The 26,656-nt window shown below is 41.2% G+C and overlaps 1 protein-coding gene across 4 annotated transcripts in view; it reads left to right on the top strand.

The window, feature by feature from the left end:
- LOC140483760 (transketolase-like) overlaps positions 1-26,216 on the top strand; it is a 57,373-nt gene extending 31,157 nt beyond the window's left edge. For all 4 annotated transcript variants that reach the window (XM_072582284.1, XM_072582286.1, XM_072582287.1 and 1 more), the window contains 4 exons: positions 1,887-1,970; positions 16,788-16,884; positions 18,182-18,304; positions 24,509-26,216. In XM_072582284.1, the coding sequence (XP_072438385.1) occupies positions 1,887-1,970; positions 16,788-16,884; positions 18,182-18,304; positions 24,509-24,681 (477 nt within the window). In that variant the 3' untranslated portion in view covers positions 24,682-26,216. The remainder of the gene's footprint in view (positions 1-1,886; positions 1,971-16,787; positions 16,885-18,181; positions 18,305-24,508) is intronic.
- Positions 26,217-26,656: the final 440 nt, after the last annotated feature.

Here is a 26,656-nt window from a genome sequence, read left to right as displayed (position 1 = left end):
CTTTGTTTGGGAGCCTTGTGCTGAGCATAGCTGTTCTGTATTTTGTGGGGTTTTTGGGTTTTTTTGCTTTTTTTTTGGCATTGCTTTGCACAGTGTTAGGATTTGCTTTGTATTATAGAGTAGGTTAGTAGATAGTAGTTGTATTGTAATTTGTGTTTTATTTCTTTTTATTATACTGATGTTTGTGATTTTTTTCAATAATTTTATATATTTGTAAAGTTAAAAGTAATAAATATATTTACAAAAAAAGCTGCTTCTGTAACAAACAAGCTAAAATCAAAATAGATTAATTATTAACAAACAGGCAACTACCGCACTATTGTTAAAAAGCTATTTTTGCATTAACTAACAAAAACAATGGAGTTAAGTCTTCTAAGCCCTTTTGTTGTGCTGTTTGAGCTGTCAGTGGCTGAAGATAGCATTAAATGGCTGACTGTGGATTTTAGCTAACGTAAGATGGTTGGAGAGAATTATAAATTGAACACAGCAGTCGGTGTTGGAATGTTCCTGATAGCAGGGAGACTTGATAGCAGGCAGGATGAATAATAGGTGTGGTGTAAGATGTGTTGAGAGAGCCCAAGGATAGATGATAAGAACGTATGAGAACATGGGAAGACTTAGGGTTATCCATGAAGTTGTCCATCATTGATCACGTATTTAAAAACTGAAAGAACTGCAGCTGCTGTAAATCAGAAAGAAAAACAGAAGTTGGTTGAAAACTTCAGCAGGTCTGGCAGCATCTATGAAGAGAAATCAAAGTTAACTTTTCTGGGCCAATGACCCTTCCTCAGAACACGAGGAAGGGTCACCTGACCTGAAACTTGAACTTTAATTTCTCTTCACAGATGCTGCCAGACCTGCTGAGTTGATTGTTCAAAGGATTGGATGGAGGGGATGTGGCTAACACTGATGTAAATGTTGCTGTAATCTTTGCACTGCAGAATATATAAATATTGTGTATTTTAATTGGAGCGTCAGAGTATGTTAAAGTTTGTTTCCAAGAGACCTTTCCCACACTATGTTGGAAAGGAGCTCTGAATAAAGGTCAATTTATGCTGCTGAACATGGGACTTAACACTCCTTTTTAAAGTCTCTCTCAAACAGTGCACAGTAGTTCTGATAGATTTATAGCATTACAAGACCAAATGTTATTCCCAGCTCTACAACAGACTTGGTTCTCCCTGGAGTCTGTATCCTTTCCTCTCAACCAGAATCTTCCAAATCTGGCTTCTGTGAGCAAGGCCTAATGCAGCAACTGCTTATTTCTTAAATCTCCAAGTCCATCAGTTCTAGCTCCTTCCTTACAAACAGAACACTGAGTCTTAGAAGCATCCTGTTTGTTGAAAGCACATACAAGTCCTTCTGTGCCCTCATGATACCAGCTGCCTTGTTTCTTCATGCAATTGTAGTTGCTTCCCTGCCCTGCCCACTCCTCTCTGTTGTAAAAGAAGTGCTTTACAGTATATGGATTTGCTGTCAGTGGGTGTGTGCTTGTGTTTCACCTGCATGTCTTCAAACTTGGATGCTTCCAGATTTCTAAGCTTTACCTTAAGATAAAGGGGATATTCAGAAACATCACCGTCATATAATGTCCAGCATTTGTAATACAGTGCTACCATAAAATCATACTGTCATTGTTCAGAAAGTACTTTCAAAGTAAAATCTGTTAGCAAATGTTACCAGTAATGAACAATCTTTAAGACTTCAAATTCATGAATAGCACATCTTGTTGAAGTTTGGCATGATGCATACACTTAAATAATGGATAAAACTACAAAGGGTTTTTGTTTCTTGTTTATAATCAACTAGATTTTTAAAATCTTCTCCATAGATCAAGTTGTAAGATTTGAATCCTTCACAACTGAACCCTTGCTTTATGCCTCCAGGGTATTTGCTTCATCCGAACTACCCGACCAGAAACTACTATAATTTATAAAAATACTGAAATGTTTGAAGTTGGAAAAGCTAAGGTAGGTGATGAAATAAAAATAATTCATGTAAAATCTTTAATTCTGTGTTTTTGTTTCTTGACTTTGTCCCAGTGTCTGAATGAGCATTCAACTACTTTTAGCTAGCAAACGAGATTAGGATTTTGTTCTTTCAAAGACCGTTGCAGTTTATCTTGAAATGCTTGTGTAGTGATTGTAACAAAGTCAGCCAGGTGGTCATCATAGAACATGAGTTCCCTGACTGGGGCTGTTGGAACAAAGAACAATACAACACAGGAACAAGGCGTTTGGACCTCCAAGCCTGAGCTGACACATTTTGCACTTCCATATTAAAATTGTCTTCACTTACAGTTTCCATATCCCTCCATTCTCTTCCTCTTCATGTATTCATTCGGTAGCTTCATAAATGCTGCTTCCATCACTACCTCAGGCAACGCGTTCCAGGAACTCATCACCACATCCCTTTTAAACCCTGCCCCCTGCACTGAACCTGTGCCCTCTAGTTATTGATCCCTCGACCCTCGGAAAAAGCCTCATATTTTCCGCTCTATCCATTCACAATCTTACAAACTTCTGTTTGGTTGCCCCTCAACCTCTTGCATTCCAGTGAAAACAAACCCAGCCTACCCAACCTTTCTTCTTAATCTGGTTCAACCAGGAAGCCCAGGTGACAAATAAAAACTGGAGTGTCAGACATCCTGTTCACTCGGAGAGCTGGCGCTGAGGGAGTTGGATCGGTGTCAAGGACTTCACACGTGTAAGTAAAGGGTGACTTGGTGACAAAATACCAGCCTCTTTGGAGTAATTTCAATGACAATAAGAGTAAAGCACGCTCCTGAAGAAATTCACTTGCAGCGGTCATCTTTGAGTTGGGGTAAGCATTTCTGGCATCCTGCCAATATTTGGGGAGCTTGACTCATGAGATCCTGCCATTGAAGACTGGGTCAAGTTTATGGAAGGAATGCTTTTTTTTGCCAGGCAAATGATGTTAGGGCAGATACAAAGCGATTAGTAATTCTCCTGACAGCTTGTGAACCTGTAGCTTTTTTTGGTTATTAGGAGCCTAACTTTCTCTGGGACATTAGGTACTAAAACCTTTCAAGAGTTGAAAGATTTAGTTTAGGAATATTATGAACACAAGCGTTCTCTAATTTTGAGATGCTATTGGTTTTACTCAGCAATTTGAGAACAAGGAGAATCCATACTTACTTTTTTTGTTGGGGTTAAGATGATTGGCAGAGGCACGTGACTTTGGTTTAACCTTAATGAGATGTTGAGAGACCATTTGATATGTGGGATTAATGACATAATCATGCAAAAGCACCTATTAGCTGAAGTCTAACTGGACTTCAAACAAGTATTACAACTGGCTTTATCATTGGAAAGTGTGGCAAGTGGACCATATGAGTTGCAGGGTATTCCGATGGAAGTGGATACCCTTTCCAGTCCGACAGATTGGGGAACACCACTTATGTGAAGACAAATGTAACGCCTTATTCAGGACATATCCTGAACAGAGGGACACAGGAAAACTCCAAAACAAAGCCAAGCCTCGGCCACACAACTAAAGTTTTCTTCAGGATCCGGGCCAACAAGGCATTGTAGTTGCTGTCGGTATGCGAACCCGAGTCACTAGACTTAAATTGAGTAAGAGAACTCATAGGCTGCTATCCAGGGTAGTGCATACCCTGGAAAGTCCACCTACATCTGGTTTGGGGAACACCACTTATGTGAAGATAATTGCATAACCTCGCTCAGGACATATCCTGAACAAATTAGCAACATCCAAATCAGAACCAGTCAAAATAAGCTGGTTGAATGGTTTAACTAAAATCCATAATGGTTTGACTGTTCAGTGCTCAGAAGCAGCTGTTAACAAAATTCACTGTGGGCTCCAACACTTAAGTTTGCACAAGACCTTGGCTGGATTGAGAATCTATAGTGGGGAACATTTACAGATTAAGGGTACAACTTTGGTTCCAATCTCTTATGAGAAGCAGCTTATTGTAGTAAAAATCCTCAGGTCCAAGCTTATTGGGCAGAGTTGGTTGAAAAGATTCACCAAGCTTGGCTCAGCATGTTTTGATTAGAAAATGCTTGCCTGAGTGACGTCCTAATTAAATACCTGGAAACCTTTCAGGAAGGTCTAGGGACTATCAAAGGGGTGAAGGCCACCTTGCATGTTGACCAAGAAACAATTTCATGATTTTGCACAGCCTGGCCATTTCTGTCGTTGTCCCCATATTTTACAAATGAACTCTGTACGTCCAACCATTTAGAGTGGGCATCCACAATAACTAAGAATGTTGAGCCCATGAAAGAACCTGCATAGTCGCTGTGTAATTGAGTCTAGGGTTTATCCAGCCATTCCCATGAATGTGGGTGAGCTGCTGGCAGTAAGTTAGCCATGGTCAAAAGCCCATGTTGAGTTACAGAATGGTTTCGGTCTAGGTGAAATGCTCTTCGGAGAATCAGTACAGACCTGGTGGGCCAAATGGCCTCTTTCTGCTCTGTAGGGAGTCTATGACTCAATTCCCTAGAATGGGTCAAGTTGCATAATTATTCACAGCATTTGGTGTAATTTCAAATGGATCATATAGGGACACAGCAATGGAGAGAAAGTAAAATTTTATGCGGGTGAAATTTAACTGCTGAATTTATGATGACAATAACCTTAAGACGGAACCTTTCGATATCTCAACTCTATGCTAGAGACAATCAGAATCAACTTATAGAAGCAGACAATTGTTTTATCACATGTGACTGATCGCTGCAGTGGCTGTCAGAATGAGCATTTTCTCCAGTGCCATTATCTGCTCTGTTTGCAAGTTTGCAGCTTTCATATGGTTCACATACTTGTTCAGAACTGTTGCACCTACCCAAACTTTATACATCACTGGACCTGACCTCATGTTGACTATGCCTCTTATCCATGCAGAACTATTCACTTGGTTCCTACACCAACCTCCTTCCCTGAAGTAAATTGTCTCTCTCGCTTAGTGGAGTCTTGTGTCCAGTAATGGTGTCCCTAATGCTGTTTTAGACTTATCTGCAATTTGTGCCCTCTTGCTCTCAATCTTTCTGCCAATGGAATAGTTTCTCCCAGTTTGCTCTGTCCAGATCGCTCATGATTTTCAGTATATTTATCAGATCTTCTTTTAACCTTCTCCAAGGAAAAAAGTACCGATTTCTTCAATCTATTTACATAGGTGAAATTCCTAATCCCTGGAACTGTTCTCATGAAACTTTTCTAAGGTCTTCCCATCTTTCCTGAAGTATAGCATACAAAATTGGATACAATGCTCCAGTTGAGGCTGAATAATGTTGTACAAATTTAACGTAACCTCCTTGTTCTTTTACTCTGTGCTGTTTTAATAAAGTCCCTATGCATACTACGTATCCCCTCTCAACCTGTCTTGCCACCTTGATTGACTATTGCACATATGCATTCTGGTCCCTTGACTTCTGCACACCCTTCAGTGTAATGCCCTTAATTGTATGTTGTCTGTCTGTACTCTTCCTACAAAATGAATCACTTCATAACTTCTCTGCATTAAATTTCATCTGCCACTTATTTTTCACGTTTCACATTTCACAACTTGTTAATGTCCTGTGAAGTTCTACACTATCCTCCTCGTAGTTCACTGTTTCTATTTATGGTGCTTTTTGTAAAATTATAAATTGTGCCCTTTACATGAAGGAGAAAGTGAGGACTGCAGATGTTGTAGATCAGAGCTGAAAAATGTTGCTGGAAAAGCGCAGCAGGTCAGGCAGCATCCAAGGAGCAGGAGAATCGACGTTTCGGGCATAAACCCTTCAGGAATGAGGAGGGTGTGCCAAGCAGGCTAAGATAAAAGGTAGGGAGAAGGGAATTGGGGGAGGGGCATTGGGAATACGATAGGTGGAATGTGGTTAAGGTGAGGGTGATGGGCCGGAGAGGGGGTGGGGACAGAGAGGTCGGGAAGAAGATTGCAGTTCAAGAAGGTGGCGCTGAGTCCGAAGGTTGGGACTGAGATAAGGGGGGGGTGGGGGGGGGGGATGAGGAAGCTGGAGAAATCTGCATTCATCCCTTGTGGTTGGAGGGTTCCTAGGCGGAAGATGAGGTGCTCTTCCTCCAGGCGTCGTGTTGCCATGGTCTGGCGATGGAGGAGGCCAAGGAACTGCATGTCTTTGGCGGAGTGGGAGTCTGAGGGGGACTAAAGTGTTCAGCCACGGGGCGGTGGGGTTGGTTGGTGCGAGTGTCCCAGGGGTGTTCTCTGAAACGTTCCACAAGTAGGTGGCCTGTCTCCCCATTGTAGAGGAGACCACATCGGGTGCAGCGGATGCAGTAAATGATGTGTGTGGAGGTGCAGGTGAATTTGTGACGGATATGGAAGGATCCCTTGGGGCCTTGGAGGGAAGTGAGGGGGGGCAAGTGTGGGCACAAGTTTTGCATTTCTTGCGGTTGCAGGGGAAGGTGCCAGGAGTGGAGGTTGGGTCGGTGGGGGGTGTGTACCTGACGAGGGAGTTGCGAAACGAGTGGTCTTTCTGCAACAGTGATAGGGGAGGGGAGGAAAATATATCCTTAGTGGTGGGGTCTGTTTGGAGGTGGCAGAAATGATGAAGAATGATATGATGTATCTGGAGGTTGGTGGGGTGGTAGGTGAGGACCAGTGGGGTTCTGTCCTGGTGGCGATTGGAGGGGCTGGGTTCAAGGGCAGAGGAGTGGGAAGTGGAGGAGATGCGGTGGAGAACATCGTCAACCACGTCTGAGGGTCTGAACGTAGACCGGAGTCCATGCAGGGTCAGTTAGTTCCGTAGACAGGTGGTCTGAACATAGTCCAAACACCACCTCCCACCCTGCCCCCTGTAAAAACGCTATCCCATATTCCCAATTTCTTCGCCTCCGCCGCATCTGCTCCCAGGAGGACCAATTCCAATACCGAACAACCCAGATGGCCTCCTTCTTCAAAGACCACAATTTCCCCTCAGACATGGTTGACGGTGCTCTCCACCACATCTCCTCCACTTCCTGCTCCTCCGCCCTTGAACCCCGCCCCTCCAATCGCCACCAGGACAGAACCCCACTGGTTCTCACCTACCACCCCACCAACCTCCAGATACATCGTATAGTCCTCCGTCATTTCCGCCACCTCCAAACAGACCCTACCACCAAGGATATATTTCCCTCCCCTCCCCTATCAGTATTCCGGAAAGACCACTCCCTCCACAACTCCCTCGTCAGGTCCACTTCCCCCCCACCAACCCAACCTCCTCTCCCGGCACCTTCCCCTGCAAACGCAAGAAATGCAAAACTTGTGCCCACACCTCCCCCCTCACTTCCCTCCAAGGTCCCAAGGGATCCTTCCATATCTGTCACAAATTCACCTGCACCTCCACACACATCATTTACTGCATCAGCTGCACCCGATGTGACTTCCTCTACATGGGGGAGACAGGCAGCCTACTTGCGGAACGTTTCAGAGAACGCCTCTAGAACATCCGCACCAACCAACCCAACCGCCTCGTGGCTGAACACTTTAACTCCCCCTGCCACTCCGCCAAGGACATGCAGTTCCTTGGCCTCCTCCATTGCCAGACCATGGGAACACACTGCCTGGAGGAAGAACGCCTCCACTTCCGCCCAGGAACCCTCCAACCACAAGAGATGAATGCAGATTTCTCCAGCTCCTCATTTCCCCTCCCCCCCATCTTATCTCAGTCCCAACCCTCGGACTCAGCACCGCCTTCTTGACCTGCAATCTTCTTCCCCCTCTCTCCAGCCGATCACCCTCACCTTAACCTCCTTTCACCTATCGCATTCCCAACGCCCCTCCCCCAAGTCTCTCCTCCCTATCTTTTATCTTAGCCTGCTTGGCACACCCTCCTCATTCCTGTAGAGGGCTTATGTCCGAAATGTCGATTCTCCTACACCTTGGATGCTGCCTGACCTCCTGCGCTTTCCCAGTCCATGAAGGTATTCATGTATTTCGGGAGAACAAAGATCCCAAAAATGATAATTGAAGAACTCCATTACAAACCTTCTATCGATCCAAAAAACATCTAATGACTGTCACTCAGCAAAGTTAAGGGAAGTAAAGTAGTTGAACATGATGTACTCTGAATCCATGCTGACTTTCCTAAATTAAACTATATTTCCCCACATGATTGTCAATTTTCACCTGAATTTTTGTTTTCTAGAAGTCAGCATCATTAATTGTAAATTGTAGTTACTATCATAAATTGATTAGTTGGTTAACCAATTTCCCAAATAGTTTAACATTGCCACCCCATCCCCAATACCATTCCTAAGTATAAAGAAGACTAGAACATTATAACAACCGCCTCTGAGATTTCCACTGTCTCTCACCTCTGTGCCTCATCCTTTAACTTAAAGTTAGAAATACATCAGTAATCTATTACCTCAAAAATGCCCCTTTTTGGTTTCTAATCAACCCCATTATTACTGTTATTAATAAACTTTTTGTATTCATATGCTTCTTATCCCAGTTGATGGTCCTACTGGACAAGTCAAATCCTAGAAGGAACCTGGCTTGATAGATCATAAGTATTCTGTTTAGTTTGGTAACATGTTGATTACTAACTGAAATATTTGCACGTTGGGCTGAAAATTTTTTTGAACTATCTATCTAAGTATGGAGGTATTTAAAAAAAATTGAAAGCACAAAGGAAAATAAACTTGCAACCTTTTTCCGAATGCTGTCCATTACAGAGGCTCAAGTCTGGAAAAATTAACTACTTGAACTTTAACTGACTCATTGCAGTGTCTTTGATATAGATGATGAAGACAATTCAATGAGTTGTTCTTAAATTTGCTGAAATGAATTTTTCACATTCTGAAAGCCAAATTTTCTCAGTGTTAATAACCTCCTGATTACTAATCAAACATTCCCAATTTCTAAATTCATATTAGATCTTGGAACGGAACAAGAAAACTTTCTGAATCATGGATTCTTTCAAACAAAGCTCATGGTCTTAAAAGTTTACCTTGCCTCTCATAAACTCAGAGTGTAATTATTTTTTTACATTCCGACCACAGGAAGCTATTGGCCATCAACCGCAGCAGAATTATACTCCATAATCTGCAGCCTCATGGCCCAGCATATCCCCTACTCAAACATTCCATCAAGCCAGGGAATCAGTCCTAGTTCAATGGAGAAAATATGAAGTAAAAATCTGGTGCAGCTACTAAATAGGACTACTTGCATGCCACACAGCATAAGCAGCAGATGATAGATAAAGCTAAGTGATGTTGCAACCAACTGACTTAACTAAGCTGTGAAGTTCTGAATGATGGACAGTTAAACAACTCACTAGAGGAGAAGGCTCCCCAAATGTCCCCATTTTCAGCAATAGAAGAGCCCAATGCATCAGAGGTAAAACTAAGGCTAAGCACGTGCAGCAGTCTTCAGCCAGACATGCCGAGTTAATGATCCATGTCGGCCTTCTCCAGTGGTCCCCAGCGTTAAAGATACCAGTCTTCAGTCAATTCGATTCACTCCACATAATATCAGAAATGGTTGCAGACACTGGATACCACAAAGACCAGGGGCCCTGACAACTTTCCGTCAATAGTAATGACGACGTGTTCCAGAACTTAACAACTCCCTGAGCCAAGCTATTTCAGTGCAATTACAACACTGCCATCTATTTGACAATGTGGAAAATTACCATGTATGTCCTGTTCACAAAAAAACAGGATAAATCGAACCCAGCCAACTACCTCCACATCAGTCCTGTCTTGATCATCAGTAAAGTGATGGAAAGTGTCATCAACAATGCTATCAGGCAGCATGTGCAGTGATGCCATGTTCGGTTTCTGTCAGGGCCACTCAGCTCCTGCCCTCCTTACAGTCTTGGTTCAAGAAGGACAAAAGAGCTAAATTCCAAGGTGGAGGTTTGAGTGACAACCCTTGACATCAAGGCTGCATTCAACTAATCTGTGTAATCAAGGAGCCCAAGCAAAATTGGAATCAGTGGGACCCAGGGGAAACTCTGCTGGTTAGAGTCATACCTGGCACATAGGAAGATTGTTATGGTTGTTAGACTCAGTCACCTTAGCTTCAGGACATCTCTGCATGCATTCCTTAGGATAGTGTCCTAGGCCCGGACATCTCCAGCTGCTTCATCAGTGACCTTCCGTCCATCATGAGGTCAGAATGAGGGATTTTGCTGATGATTACAGATGTTCATCATGACTCGCAACTCCTCAGCAGTCGATGTTCAAATGCAACAAGATCTGGCCAATATCCAGGCTCGTGCTGACTAGAGGCACGTGGTATTTACACTACACAAATACCAGGCAATAACCATCTCTAATTAATGGCAATCCAACCACTGCACTATGTTGCCATAACTGAATCCCCTACTATCAACATCCTGGGGGTTACCATTGACTAGAAACTCAACTGGACTCACCATATAAACACAGTGACTTTCAGAGCAGGCCAGAGTCGAGGAACACTGGCAAGTAACCACTCCTGACTCCCCAAAGTCACAGGTCAGGAGTATGATGGAATACTCCCCTTGTCTAGATGGATGCATCATCCATGTCAAAATAACCTGTTTGATTGGCACCAGAGCCACAAGCATTCATTCTCTCCAGCACTGATCTTCAATGGCAGCAGTATGTACTTTCTACAAGATGCACTGAAGCAATTCACCAAAGATCCTTAGATAGCACCTTCTAAACCTCCAACCAGAAGGAGAAGGGCCGCAGATACCTGGGAACACAACCGCTAACTTTGAAACCAATCACCAGTCGACAATGTGGTGCTGGAAAAGCACAGCAGGTCAGGCAGCATCTGAGGAGCAGGAGAATCGATGTTTCGGGCATAAGCCCTTCATCAGGAATCAGGCTTATGAGGAGAAAGTGAGAAACCATGTAAGGGAAGCAGAGGGATTTTGTAATGAGACGAGCTCCAAGCATAAATAGAAAGCCTTTTGTACGGTGGTGAATGCTATGTAATTTGTATATGTCAGTATCGTGGCTGACTTGCTGTGCTTTTCCAGCACCACACTCTCAACTCTGATCTCCAGCATCTGCAGTCCTCACTTTCTCCTAGTTGTAATCAATCATCATCCTGACTTGGAAACATATCACTATTCCTTCATTGTTACTCAGTCAGAATTGTGGAATTCCCTCCCTAAAGACATTTTCGGTCAAGCTATAGCACATGAACTGCCACAGTTCAAAGACAGAACAAACTTCCACCTCTTCAAGGGAAACTCGGGATGGACGATGAATGCTGGCCAGCCAGTGGCACCCACGTCCCATAAATGAATTTTTAAAACCCTTCACAAAAGTATCCAACATTCATATGCCTGTGTTTTGAAATCAATATTCTAAAACAATACTGATATATATAAATTACATAGCATTCAACACCGTACAAAAGGTTTTCCATTTATGCTTGGAACCTGTCACCTTAAAAAAATCCCTCTGCTTCCCTTACATGGTTTTTCACTTTCTTTTAAACATTGTATATTCAGCTTGGTTCTCTTCTTTTTTCCCCATCCCTGAAGCTTTTGATTTGTTTGCCCTACCTTTTTCCTTTAAAGAAATTAACTTTGGCATCTGAACCATCAGTTCTGGCACCTGATTCAGTTACAGTTTTGCCTATTTTTTGATTCCAGTTTATCAAACCATTGAATTTTGTTTTCACCCAGTTAATTATTCTTAGTATGGATTGTTCTTTGTCTTTTTTCTTGCTATTCTTTCTTGCTTTTCTTTCTGTCTTTCTGTCTTTGTCTGTCTTTCTGTCTTTCTTTCTTTCTGTCTTTCTTTCTTTCTGTCTTTCCTTTTCTTTTTTTCTTTTTTTTTCTTTTCTTTCTTGTCGATCGCATGGCTAATATTTGTTTACATCATTCATTGCCCTTGAACTGAGTGGCTTGCTTGGTGCTTTAGGGGAAAGTTAAAACGAATCATATTTCTCTGGGTCTGGAGTCACATAAGCTAGACTAGATGAAGATGGCAGATTTCCTTCCCCGAAGGGCATTGGTAAACTAGCTGAGTTTTTATGACTGGCAATATACTAATGATTTTAACAGCAATTAATGGTCACCATCACTGAGACTAGTTTTCGATTTCAGACTTTATCATTTAAACTTAAATTTCATCCACTGCCATGGTGGAACTTGAACATATGTCCTCAGAGCACTAGACTGGATTAGTTGTCCAGTGATGCCAGCATATTGCCACCTCTCCTCCTTGCCATAAAACGTCTGTAATGTTCAGTGTTCCCGAAATGATCTACTTGCACATGATCCTGACACCAAGTCTAGAAGTGCTTCTATTCTCTTTGGATTGGAAACAAACTGCTGTGGAAAATTCTCTAACACATTCCCTGGGAACATTTGCTGTCTTGACTACACTACTACAACTTCAGTGTATGTACAGATGATTATAGTCCTGTATTACAGCATCTTATTAATTCTTGCACCTCTGTAATTTCCTTGCAAATTTATTTTCCCTACATCTTTCCCACTAATTGATGCCTATAGAATCTACAAACAGATGTAATGCTCTTTTTTGATCTTCAGTTCTAGTCAAATAATCTGTACTTTACTACTCTGGGACATCTTTTCTCCATGACTCCTTAATGCCACCACACCTCCACTTTTTTCCTTTTGTTCTCCTTTGTTTCCAGAACACCTTTAACAACCTAAAAACATTAATCTTCTCTATCTGTTGGACTTATGGTTCAAATTCTGATTATAATAGCACTGTATGTTTCAGTGTGTATGTCTGACTATCTTTGTTTAAGTTGTGGAACAACATATAAAGTGCAGTTTTCATTTCCTTGGAATTGGTGAAAAGGGGAAATAATGGGATGGGTTGGTCCTCAAAAACATGCTCCCTTCTTGCCATCTCACTAATTAAATTCTGGGTGAGAAGTTGCATGGGTGACTTTCTCGACCTGCCAACAAACAAAGCTTTCAAATGGTCAGTTATGTGTCATGTAAGTTTTTTTAGATTTTATTGTCACGTGTACTCAAGTACAGGAGTACAGTGCAAAGTGTAGAATGTCACCGCACATAGTGCCATTTTAATACCAACGTACCTACGTACAAAGAGAGCTTAGGTACAAAGTAGAAAGAGAAACAACAGTTAAAAAGTTAAACATTACTTCTTAGAATATTCGAAAAATAAAGAATATTACAGCTCAGTACAGGTCCTTCAGCCCTTAATGTTGCGCCAACCTGTGAAATTCATCTGATCATCTAACCTACATTGTTCCATTATTATCCATAAGTATGTCCAATGCCCATTTAACTGCCTTTAACGTCTGCAAGTCTATTACTGTTGCAGGCAGGCAGTTCCATGCCCCTCCTCCTCTCTGAGTAAAGAAACTACCCCTGATATCTGTCCTAAATCTATGTCCCCCTCATGTTAGTCTTCACCATCTGAGGAAAAAGGTTCTCACTATCCACTGTATTGGACCCTCTGATTATCTTATATGTCTTGATTAAGTCACCTCTCAACCTTCTCTCCAACGAAAACAGCCTCAGTTCTCTCAGCCTTTCCTCATAAGACCTTCCTTCCATACCAGGCAATATCCTAGTAAATCTCCTCTGAACCCTTTCCAAAGCTTCCATTTCTTTCCTATAATGCAGTGACCAGAACTGCACTCAATACTCCAGGTGCAGCCTTACCAGTGTACTGTGCAGCTGAAGCATGACCTCGTGGCTCCAAAACCCAATCCCCCAACCAATAAAAGCCAACACACCAAATGCTTTCTTAAACCTGGGTGGCAACTTTCAGGGTTTTAGCACCTAGACACAGAGATCTCTCTGTTCATCCACACTGCCAAGAATTTTACCATTAGCCCAGTACTCTGCATTCCTGTTACTTCTTCCGAAGTGAATTGTCTCACACTTTTCCGCATTAAAATCCATTTACCACTTCTCAGCTCAACTCTGCATCTTATCTGTGTCCCTCTGTACCCCATAACATCCTTTTGCTCTATCCACAATTCTGCTTGACTTAATGTCATCTGCAAATTTACTAACCCATCCTTCAATGCCCACATCCAGATCATTGATAAAAATGCCAAACAGCAGTGGCCCCAAAACAGATCCTTGTGGCACACCACTGGTAACTGAGCTCCAGGATGAACATTTTCCATCAACCACCACCCTCTGCCTTCTTTCAGCTAGCCAATTTCTGATCCAAACCGCTAAATCACCCTCAATCCCGAAACTCCGTATTTTGTGCAAGAGCCTACCGTATGGAACCTTATCAAAAGTGTTCTCAAAATGAATTCCATATACACCACCATATACACATCAACCGTTTTACCTTCATCCACCTGTTTTGTCACCTTCTCGAACATCTCAATAAGGTTAGTTAGGCATGACCTACCTTTCACAAAACCATGTTGACTACTCCTAATCAAATTATTCCTTTCCAGATTATAGATCCTATCTCTTATAACCTTTTCCAACACCTTAACACAACTGAAAATGAGGCTCACTGGCCTATAATTACCAAGATTGTCCTGACTCTCCTTCTTAAACAAGGGAATACTATTTGTTATCCTCCAGTCTTCTGGCACAACTCTTGTCGAAAATGATGACATAAAGATCAAAGGCTCTGCAATCTCTTCCTTGGCTTACCCGAGAATCAGAGGATAAATCCCATCTGGTCCAGGGGTCTTCACTATTTTCAGATCTCCCAAAATTGCTAAAACTTCCTCTTTGTCAACTGCAATCCCATCTAATCTTGTAGCCTGTATCTCCGTATTCTCCATAACATTACCCTTCTCCAATGTGAATTCTGATGAAAAGTATTCATTAAACGCTTCTCCTATGTCCTCAGATTCCAGACACAACTTATCACTACTGTCTTTGATTGGCTCGAATCTTCCTTTAGTAACAGTTCAAATTAGAGTTTTTTTAAATTTAAACTAGTTTAACATAGTTAAAAAGTTCAACAAACTTTGAGTCCTCCATTGATCTTGCTCTGTTATCTGTTCTCGACATCGCTGCAACAGATACTGTCGCTGCTGCCAAAACTGCCACCTGCCCGATCTCCCCAAGTGCCTGGGAACGTACCCGGGCAGGGTCCACCTTGCACGCAAAGCTAAGACACTAGCTGACAGACCACCATGAGACCAGGCTGGGAGCTGGTGAGCAGTGTGGGATCAGCCATGAGCTGCCAAGAGACCAAGCTGGGACCCACCACAAGTCAAGAGACCTGACAGAGGCCACCGAGAGACAAAAGGGAAAAAGAAGAGAAGGAAATTGAAGGAGCAGACAAGCTCTAGTTAGAGCATCCCACTCCACTACTGTCCTGACTGGAAGAAAGAGCCTTGACCTGCCATTTTCTCCCCACAGGATGAGAAAAGCAGCTCATTTCTGGACTGGAAAGCCAAAACGACCTGTCTGCTGCGTTATGTGAGCCCTCCTATTTTCCTAAACCGGGGACAGTCGGAGGCACAGATCCGGGAGATCAAGATGGTCTCTGATCCCCAACCCACTCTCCCTGTAACCCCCAACCATGTGTGAAAAGAACTAATATCATACAGTTGGTTCTTCTCAGGAGTAACCCTCAACTGGTAGACTTTTAAGATGAGGAAAGCAGCTCCTCGTAACCAGGGATGCAGTGACCCCGATCAAAGCTCACCAGTTTAGCTCTGAATGAGAAACAACACCTTGTTGTTCAGCACTCAGTAGCCTGGACTCAATAACTTGGATCCTACCTTCTATCTCTGTCTTGTTCTGTACTCTTGCGTTTCTTCCCCATTTTTCCTTGCACTTTACTGGGTTGGTCTTTTTCTTGTTTCTCTCTATGACCCTTCTTGTTGCATTTAAATGATTCTTATGTTGCAATTTGTGCCTCACACCCTTTGTTTTTTCACTGCATGCATTATCTTGCTCTTCTGCTCAAACATTGATCAGCTTTTGTCCCGTGTCCTAAAGGGAAAAAAATAATTTAACCTTGGTGATTTCGGTGCTGGAGTTTGGAGGGACACAAACCTTTTGAAAAGTATAATTGATAAGAGACACCAATACAATCTTCCTCATAGAAAGGCCAGAGCATAGTCTGTTAATAACAACCTGTTTTATCAGAGACACAAACTTAATGTGCCTCATGGCAACACCTTATTGCAAATATTGGCACCTGTTAACTATGCAGTTCCATATTCAGATAAAGACAAGGATGTTTGCATCACCTGTGTCAAGGCAGGAGCTGATGATTGCTGGATGAACCATTGCCCCAGAAAAGGCAGTAGAAGTGCTGCTGCAGAAAAATCAATGTTGATGGATTCAAAGCCTTCTAGACCAAAGAATTACAGATCATTTACGAGATTCTGGTTGTTTTATATGTGGATTCCATTACGTTGGAAGAGAGACAAAACAGCAGTTTCAAAATAAATTAGTGGACAATGCAATTAAGTGACATTTTTGATTCCTAATAAATGTTTCTACAGCCACTATATTGATTCCCTCTGTCAGTACCTCATGTGTGGTCTACAGTTCTATGGTCCAAGAGAAAAATATGTCACCTAAGAGTTCCCGTCCCACTAAGCCAAAGTTAATGATTTAGGTGAACAGTTCTTGGGCACCTGCATTCTCTGAAGCATTGACTTCTTTCCATCTCTACACATTTGAAACAGATTCATCACATGCCAAAATAGGGAGATTTTAAACCCAGCTAGAGGAAGAACCAGGCATAGGCCTTTCAGAAATCTCCTCTCAAGTCACTCCAAAGGTGGTCAGGCCCTTCACCTCTGTCATGCCTTCCAAAAAACAAGTTTATTGTAAAGCCTATTCTATAATTATTTAAATTTGTAAATTCGAGCAATTGTAAAAGGAAGTTGTTTGTTCTGACAGGTTCTGAAGAAGACTGATAAGGATATGGTTACCGTTGTTGCTGCTGGGGTGACAATGCAGGAAGCGTTGACTGCAGCTGCTAAATTAGCTGAAGAGGGTAAATATAAAATAATTGGTGTTCAAAGTATGTAAAAGTAAATTTCTCTTTGCTGGTTTTAAAGTTAATGAGCAATCTCTGAACAAGCAAATTCTTCTCTACAGTATTTTTTGAATCACAGTTGATCATATTCTATTAGATCATTTTAAAACTAACACTGAGATGCATCTTACATTATGTGATGTAATTATCTCTTTATAGAATCCTTCTCATTAACTGCTAACTCCTAGAATTAAAATGATTTTCTTGGCATTGAATAAGAATTTCATTTCTACATGAATTAGTGAGGACAATGTAGAACTGCAACATATGACAATGCATCACTCCCTTTAGAATGACAGTTCTAAACTAGGTTCATTGCTGAAGGTCTGGGTGGGAATTCATAGAGATTAATATTCATTCTATTAAATAAGTACTGGGTAAGAAAGTTGACAAAGACAGAAAATGTTAGAAATGTTTAGCAGTTTAGATAGCATCTGTGGAAAGAGACATTAATTCTGTTCACTATTTCTGTATCCACATCATCTACTTTTAGCTTAGCTTTTCAGCATTTGTAGTAGTGCAGTGATTTGTATTAAAGAAAAAGTCAAATCCAATAATTAGTGTGCAACTAATAATTATTATTAGCAAGTTTTGAGAAGGTATGTAGCACAGTTTGAGGTTCTGAATGTAGGTTTGCTCGCTGAGCTGGAAGGTTAATTTTCGATTTGAAAACAAACCTTCTAGCTCAGCAAGCAAACCTACATCCAGAACTTCAACCTGAGCTACAAATCTCAAAACTTGCTAACACCTATGGGCACATACTGGCCCGAAAATGGGAAACCAATGCCATCCGATAGAGCGCCACCTGCGAACAGCTGTAATTCCTTCATGAATGCCTAAGGAAACAGGTACTACCTAAATGTCTTATGAAAACGAACCTTCCAGCTCAGTGAGCAAACCTACATCCATAATTATTATTACTTACTTATTTTGTATTAGTCAATGTGGGCTCTGCTGTCCAACCATGGATAATTGAAAGCTTGTTTCAAGGGGGGGTTTCAATAGTGGGAAGATGTAGGATAGGAGGAGGTTGGGGACAAAAGCATGAGGGGATTTCTGGATGAGAACAAGGAATTCTGTGTCTTGGGAATCCTCCTGCAAAAAGTTGGAGATTTCAAATTCTCTCAGTTCTACTTAATCTATCTTCCTTGTGAGCATGGGGTATCTAGAAACTGCAGTTAGAAATAGTCAAAGTGTTTGCATGATGTATAATCAGATGATAATCATCTAATCAAAAATATGTTTCATTTTACAGATATCTTTATTCGAGTGGTTGATCCATTTACAATTAAACCACTTGATGATAAAACTATTGTCTGTTGTACTAAAGGCACCAAGAAAAAGCATGTTATCACTGTGGAGGATCACTATTACGAAGGTAATATTTTAAAATGTGCTTGGACCAGCACAGTGATGAGCACGTGGCTTTGTGTGTGGGAAATCATGTTTCACAAACTTGATTTGAGTTTTTTGAAGTAGTAACAAAGAGGATTAATGAGGGCAGAGCGGTGGGTGTGATCTATATGGACTTCAGTAAGGCGCTCGACAAGGTTCCCCATGGGAGACTAGTTAGCAAGGTTAGATCTCGCGGAATACAGGGAGAACTAGCCATTTGAATACAGAACTGGCTCAAAGGTAGAAGACAGAGGGTGGTAGTGAAGGTTGTTTTTCAGACTGGAGGCCTGTGACTAGTGGAATGCCACAAGGATCGGTGCTGAGTCTACTACTTTTCATCATTTATATAAATGATTTGGATGTGAGCATAAGAGGTTTCGTTCATAAGTTTGCAGATGACACTAAAATTGGAGGTGTAATGGACTGTGAAGGTTACCTCAGATTACAATGGGATCTTGATCAGATGGGCCAATAGGAGTCCTATCCATATACCTATCCAGATGCCTTTTAAATTGTACTATCCTCCACCATTTCCTCTGGCAGCTCATTCCATACACCTACCACCCTCTGAGTGAAATAGTTGCCCCTTAGGTCTCTTTTATATCTTTCCCTCTCACCCTCAACCTATGCCCTCTAGTTCTGGACTCTCCCACCACAGGGAAGAGATTTTATCTACTTATCCTATCCATGCCCCTCATGATTTTGTAAACCTATATAGGGTCACCCCTCCACCTCTGACGCTCCAGGGAAAGCAGCCCTAGCCTATTCAACCTCTCCCTATAGCTCAAATCCTCCAACCTTGACAACATCCTTGTAAATCTTTTCTGACCCCTTTCAAGTTTCACAACATCATTCCAATAGGAACGAGACCAGAATTGCACACAATATTCCAAAAGTGGCCTAACCAATGTCCTATTCAGCTGCAACATGACCTCCCAACTCCTGTACTCAATACTCTGACCAATAAAGGGAAGCATATCAAATGCTTTCTTCACTGTCATATCCACCTGCAACTCGGCACTTTCAAGGAGCTATGAACCTGCACTCCAAGGTCTCTTTGTTCAGCAACACTCCCTAGGACCTTACCATTAAGTGTATAAGTTCTGCTAAGATTTGCTTTCCCAAATGCAGCACTTCGCATTTATCTGAATTAAACTCCATCTGCCACTTCTCAGCCCATTGGCCCATCTGATCAACATCCCTTTGTAATCTGAGGTAACCTTCACTGTCACGACACCTCCAATTTTGGTGTCATCTGCAAACTTATTAATGAAACCTCTTATGCTCACATCCATGTCATTTATATAAATGACGAAAAGTAGTGGACCCAGCACCGATCCTTGTGGCTCTCCAGTCTGAAAAACAACCCTCCACCACCACCCTCTGTCTTTTACCTTTGAGCCAGTTCTGTATCCAAATGGCTAGTTCTCCCTGTATTCCATGAGATCTAACCTTGCTAACTAGTCTCCCATGGGGAACCTTGTCGAGCGCCTTACTGAAATCCATATAGATCACACCCACCGCGCTGCCCTCATTAATCCTCTTTGTTACTACTTCAAAAAACTCAAATCAAGTTTGTGAGACATGATTTCCCACGTTGAAAAGTGTGGTGCTGTAAAAACACAGCAGGCCAGGCAGCATCCGAGGAGTAGGAGAATTGACGTTTCGGACATAAGCCCTTCTTCAGGAAAGGAATTTCCCACGCACAAAGCCACGTGCTCATCAGTCCATGCCTTTCCAAATACATGTACATCCTTTCCCTCAGGAATCCCTCCAACAACTTGCCCACCACCGACATCAGGCTCACTGGTCTATAGTTCCCTGGCTTGTCCTTACCACTCTTCTTAAACAGTGGCACCATGTTAGCCAACCTCCAGTCTTCCGGCACCTCACCTGTGACTATTGATGATACAAATATCTCAGCAAGAGGCCCAGCAATCACTTCTCTAGCTTTCCACAGAGTTCTCGGGTACACCTGATCAGATCCTGGGGATTTATCCACTTTTATGTGTTTCAAGACATGCAGCACTTCCTCCTCTGTAATATGGGAATTTTTTCAAGATGTCACCATCTATTTCCCTACAGTCTATATCTTCCATGTCCTTTTCCACAATATGAATAGGAAAGGTTTAGAGGGATGTGGGCCAATTGCTGGCAAATGGGACTAGATTAGGTTGGGATATCTGGTCGGCATGGACAAGTTGAATCGAATGGTCTGTTTCCATACTGTACATCTCTGACTCTGACTCTAAATACTGATGCAAAATACTCATTTAGTATCTGCGCCCATCTCCTGCGGTTCCACATATAGGCCATGGTTCCTTGTATGAGCCAAATGTTTGGCATTTTCAAAGAACAGTACAGAACATCTTTATATCCTGTTTGGCCACAGGCAAGGTCCCAGAGGACTGGAGAAGAGCTAATATTTTCCCATTGTTTAAGAAAGGTAACAGGGATAATCCTGGAAATTCAGGCTTGTGAATCTCATTGGTGGTAGGGAAATTATTGAAAAATATTCTCCGGGACAAGATCTATCATATTTAAAAGCAAATGGACTTATTAGCGTTAGACAGCAATGTTTTTTGTGCGAGGGAGGTAGTGCCTCACTAACCCGATTGGGTTTTTTGAGGAGGTTACAAAAACAGTTGATGAGGGAAAAGTGGCTAGTGTTGTCTACATGGACTTCAGTAAAGCCTTTGACAGGGTCCCTCATGTCAAACTGGTATAAAAGCTGAAGTCCCATGGTATGAGGAGTGAGCTGGCAAGATAGATATAACACTGGCTTAGTCATAGGGGACAGAGGGTAGCAGTGGAAGGATGCTTTTCAAAATGGAGGGTTGTGACTAGTGGTGTTCCCCAGCGATTGGTGCTGGGACATCTGCTGTTCATGGTCTACATAAATGATTTGGAGGAAAATGTAGCTGGTCTAATTAGCAAGTTTGCGAACTATACAAATATTGGTGGAGTTGCAGATAGTGAAGAGGATTGTCCGAGGATACAGCAGGGTATAGATCAATTGGAGGCATGGGGAGAAAAATGGCAGATGGAGTTTAATCTGGACCCGTGAGATGATGCATTATGGAAGGTCAAGTACGGGTGAAAATTATACACTGAATGGCGGAACCCTTAGCAGTATTGGTATGCTTGTGGGATCTGGGTGTGCAGGTCCACATCACTAAAGGTAGCAGTGTGGTAGATAAGCTAGTAAATAAGACTAATGGCATGCTTGTCTTGATTGGTAGGGTCATTGTGCATAAGGATTGGCAACTTATGCTGCAGCTTTATGGAACTTAAGTTAAGCCACACTTGGAGTATCACATACAGTTCTGGTCACCAACTACCAGAAGGATGTGGATACTTTGGAGAAGGTGCAGAAAAGTTTTACCAGGATGTTGCCTAGTGTGGGGGATTTTAGTTGTGGAAAAAGGTTGGATAGATTAAGTTTATTTTCACTGGAACACAGGAGGGTAAGGGACGACCTGATAGAAGTTTATAAGATTGTGAATGACATAGAGTGGAAAGTATGTGGCATTTTCCCAGGGTGGAGAGGTTAATTACTAGGAGTCACAGGTTCAAGATGCAAGGGGGAAGTTTAAAAGAGGTGTGCAAGGCAACCTTTTCTCACAAAGGGTGGTGAGTGCCTGGAATGCGCTGCCAGACGATGTGATGGAAGCACTCACGATTGTGGAATTCAAGAAGCACCACAGCGAATATATTAACAAGAAGGGAATAGAAACTTATGGATCCTTTAAATGATGACATTTTTAATATGGAAGGGCAAAATGTGTCAGCACAGGGTCTGTTCCTGTGTTGTATCGTTCTTTGTTCGAACAGAAACAGTTCCTTCAGCCCACCAAGATTATGCCAATACATGATGACTTTCTAAACTAAATATCTTGCACCTCTCATTGCTCCATATCCCTCTATTCCCTGCCTTTTCATGTATCTGTCAAGGTGCCTCTTAAACATTGCTATTGTATTCCCTCCATTACCAGCTCTGGCAGTACATTCCAGGAACTTATCACCCTGTGTAAAAAAAAAACTTGCCCCTCACATTTCCTTTAAACTTACCCCCTTTTACCTTAAACCTATGTTGCCGAATAATTGACATTTCTACCCTTGGGAAAAGACTTTGACAATATATTCTATCCATGCCTGTTATAATTTTGTAAATTTCTGTCAGGTCGTTCCCTCATTGCCCAATGTTCAAGTGAAAACAAACAAAGTTTGCCCAATCTCTCCTCAAAGTTAATTTTCTCCAAACCAGTAACATCCTGGAAAACCATTTCTGTACCCTCTCCAAAGCCTCCACATCCTTCTGGTAAATGTATACAATATTCCAAATGTGGTCTAACAATACTTATATATATCTGCAACATGACTCGCCAATTTTTTGACTCCGTGCCCCCTCCAACAAAGACAAGCATTCTTAGCTATTAGTGTTGCTACTCTTGGGGAACTGTGGACCTGTACGCCTAGTTTCCTCTATATGTTGATGCTCCTAAAGGTTCTGCCATTAACAATGTGCTGATCCCTCCTACATTAGATCTTCCAAAATGCATCACCTTGTATTGTCTGAATAATTTCTTTTCCATCTACCATTTCTCTATCCAAGACTCCAGCTTCTCTATATCCTGCTGCATCCACTGGCAATCCTCCTCACTATCTGCAGCTCCCCCAATCTTTGTGTGGTCTGCAAACTTATTAATCAGGCCATTTACATTCTCCTATATATTACAAACAACAGGGGTCCCAGCATTGATCCCTGTGGAATACCATTGGTCACAAATCAGAAAGATGTCCTTCTATTGCTGCTGTCTATCTTCTTTGAATAAGCCAATTCACAAAGTTTTGTTAGGATTGAGACAGATCACCCATCTTACACTCTCAATAAATGCTGGCAAGAACACAGATTTAAAAAAAAGAATGCAGTGTAAAATCATAGGTTGCATACCGTAGACCATCTCAGGAAATCAGAAGCATATCTGTCTTAAAAAGATCTGAAAGCCACAGCAAGGCAAATCACCAAGCACTGCAATATCTGTCAAATAATGGAATGGTTGCAACACAGAAGGAAATTATTCAGCCCATCAATTCATGCCAGTTTTTCTAGAAGATCAATTCAGTTTATCCCACAAGTCCCTGTACAATGTTATAAAAATGTTCAGAAACTACAGAATATGCTTCAATACTATGATTAGAAATAATAGATGAAATCCTGATAGATAAGATTTTATTCAGCTTTTCTTTTGTTGTTATTATTATAGCATTGTATATTACCACTTTGTTCCCTTTTCTCTCGAGCCAATATCCCCGCTGATTTCCCTTTGCTATATACAACCTAATTCTTGCACTTTACAGGCTCTTTAAAATTGGCATACGGCATTCTTAAAGGGATCACACTTAGTGCATGACCTGTGTGTCCCCTACATGGCACTTCCTCTATTTTTTAAAATGCAGTTTACGAGAGCTCATGATGAGTTTCCAAGTGACGGCAAATGGCAGAAATATAGAAACCGATTACTTCTTGGGTGCAATGTATAACTGATGAAGATAAACTCCACTCGTATAAACGCAGAATCATCTTTAATAGATATGTTAATGCTTCCTGAATCTGGGTCTTACTAAGAACATTGACAGCAGCAAAGATTTGGCTTCTGATGCCAGAAAGGGAAGACTAAACCATACTTACTATCAGTTTCTGAAATTACTCGTGTTGACTGTTTGAACATAGTAGGAGGCAAAATTATTAGTTGTCACTGTGAGAACATAATCTCTGACTTCATAATGTAATGTCATTATGTTACTGCTTTATAACAATATCTAGCTTATGTCTTGTTGTCAGTTTAAAGTAATAAAATCTGATTGCTGTTTATTGTACTCCCAAGTGTGAAATTGTGATCAATGGACTTTCTTGCTCATCTCCTTCCAATACATCCATATCCCTCCCCAATTCATATAACTGTTTTCCGAATCTTCCTTAACTAACTGAATATTCACATAATAGCCTTCGTTAACAGTTGGAGGTAATTATTATACTGGGCCCTACTCATATACAGGGGTACTTTAACAACCACTGCAGAATTAGTGTTTATTTTTAGATGTGTATATATTTAACAAATACTGTTTCAGATGATGCATTTATTCTTAAATTGTTGAAATGAATAGCTTTTCTGTTTGCTTGCAGGTGGTCTTGGTGAAGCAGTGGCAGCTGCTCTTGCTTCAGAACCTACCATTATAGTACACCGCCTGGCAGTGTCTGGTGTACCATTTAGTGCAACACCAGCAGAGCTACTGGAAAGGTTTGAGATTGATGCAAAGGCAATAGTGAAAACTGTGAAAGACATCATTTCAAACTAGACAGAGTCCCCATATGGTGTAGCACAATGAGCTGAAGTTCTATTCTTTTCAGTGATTTGTTTATATTAGAAATATACTTTGGGTTTTCCTTCAATTTACTTAATTGTAAGCTTTAAGATAATCTATGAAAATTAACTGTAAAAACTTTGAAAATAGTCTTTATAGTGAAAATTGTTGCCTATTGTTTTACAGCAACTGTTTGTTTCTGCTCCGCTGGTGAGCTAATATGCACAAAATATGTCCATTTAATGGTGTACAGATGGTTACAGCTCCTGATTTGTTTTCAAGTGATACCTGTGGAAAACCCTACTTTAACATTTTACTCTTTTCTTTCCCCTTACAGTTATTTAAAAAGGCTACCTTCCCAAAGATTAGATGAGGTTTAAAGACACCAGAAACTAGAAGTGACTGTTAATGTTATTACTAGAATAATGCTTAATATGTTTGCATGGTTTTTCTCTGTGATCTATTTTAGTATTGGAATCAATGCAGTTAAAATAAACAGGCTAATGTCTGTGCTAAAATAAACAGAGCGATGTCCTACAAGCATATTAAACTCTATGCTCTTGACAGTGACTCGCCACTCGACTCCCAGGCTATATTCCTGGACTGAACCGGACTATTCAAAATCTCAGTGTCCTATTTAGGTCCATGACAGCATTCATTCCCATATCTTCTCCATTACGAAGAGTTCCCACTTCCACCTCTGTAATTTTGCCCACTTTCATCCTCAACTAAAGCAGTTTTGTTAAACCATCAGCCATTCCACTACACTCTTCAGAAGTTTTGCTGCCTGGATCCTATTTCACAACTTGGCTTGCTCACCTGTAACTCTGCCCTTGATAATCTAATTGTTTGTGTCTAAATCCCTTCTTGACCTTGCACTTCTCATGGCTTATAGGTACTTCCCTTTGAAAGCTGTTCCTCTGAATTTGGCCTTATTTCTCCACCATAATTGATTATACCTTCAGTTCTCTTGCAATTGTGCTTTGGAATTTCCTCAGTAAACACATTCATGTCCCTCTCCTTCATCAAGGTACTTTATAATTGTTGCTGCTTTACATCATTTAATATAGTCAAAATTAATTTCTACACTGTATTGCATTTGAGTTTCACTCGACACAGCAAGGTTCTTAATTCACTAAGTTGCATCATTCTCTCACCAAAACCTTTTTTTTTCAAATAGCTACCGTGTGGATGTAGCTAATTTTCAGAATCTTACAACTCAGTTGTGTTAACAGAACCAAAGCACTCATAACTTGGCTGATGTGTGAAAGAATAAATAATGAGTTTTGTACAAGTCAGAGATGCATAAGTAACTCACTGCCTCCATTTTACAGCTGGCATAATATAAAAAAGGTTATTTTATGACTTAAAATATTTTAATTAAAACAAGTGTTTTAAAATGTTGCTTCTACAATTTGAGACTCTACAAATATATTCAACTTAAAATTGAGGAGGTAAGAAATGCAACATTTGATTGCAAGGTGCTGTGACATGGCAAAATAATAAATTTTTTTTTAACAACCGAGAAATGAGTTCTGAGGTTTTCTTGTAGCTGTGAGTCAGTGAATCTGAATTTTGCCTCACTAAGCAATTAATTATTATGAGCAACTGCATCCAGCATTAATATGTGTGCTAATTTGAACCACACTGTTGTGTCAGATGAAAGATGTAACCAATGTGTTTAATGCCCGAGAGCTTTCTACAATACTTTGGCAGATATATGCTTCTCAATTGAATGAATGGAAAATCTAACTAGCATTTTTCTGGCAAGAATATATAATTGAAGAAAGAAACCAAGCATCTCTTCATGTGAGCACCTCCTACATTGATAATTCATTTTGTTTAATTTGGCCTTTTCTCCAACTGTTGGATGTTTGTGATTCCTGGAGGGTTGGGTTCTGTCACCGACTCTTGGTATTAGCACTATAGAAAGAGAAGATAAGATTCACATTAAGGTGAATAAGACCTT

This window comes from Chiloscyllium punctatum, chromosome 12, assembly GCF_047496795.1.
Source record: "Chiloscyllium punctatum isolate Juve2018m chromosome 12, sChiPun1.3, whole genome shotgun sequence".
NCBI lineage: Eukaryota > Metazoa > Chordata > Chondrichthyes > Orectolobiformes > Hemiscylliidae > Chiloscyllium > Chiloscyllium punctatum.
This window is presented reverse-complemented; position numbering and strand designations above follow the sequence as displayed.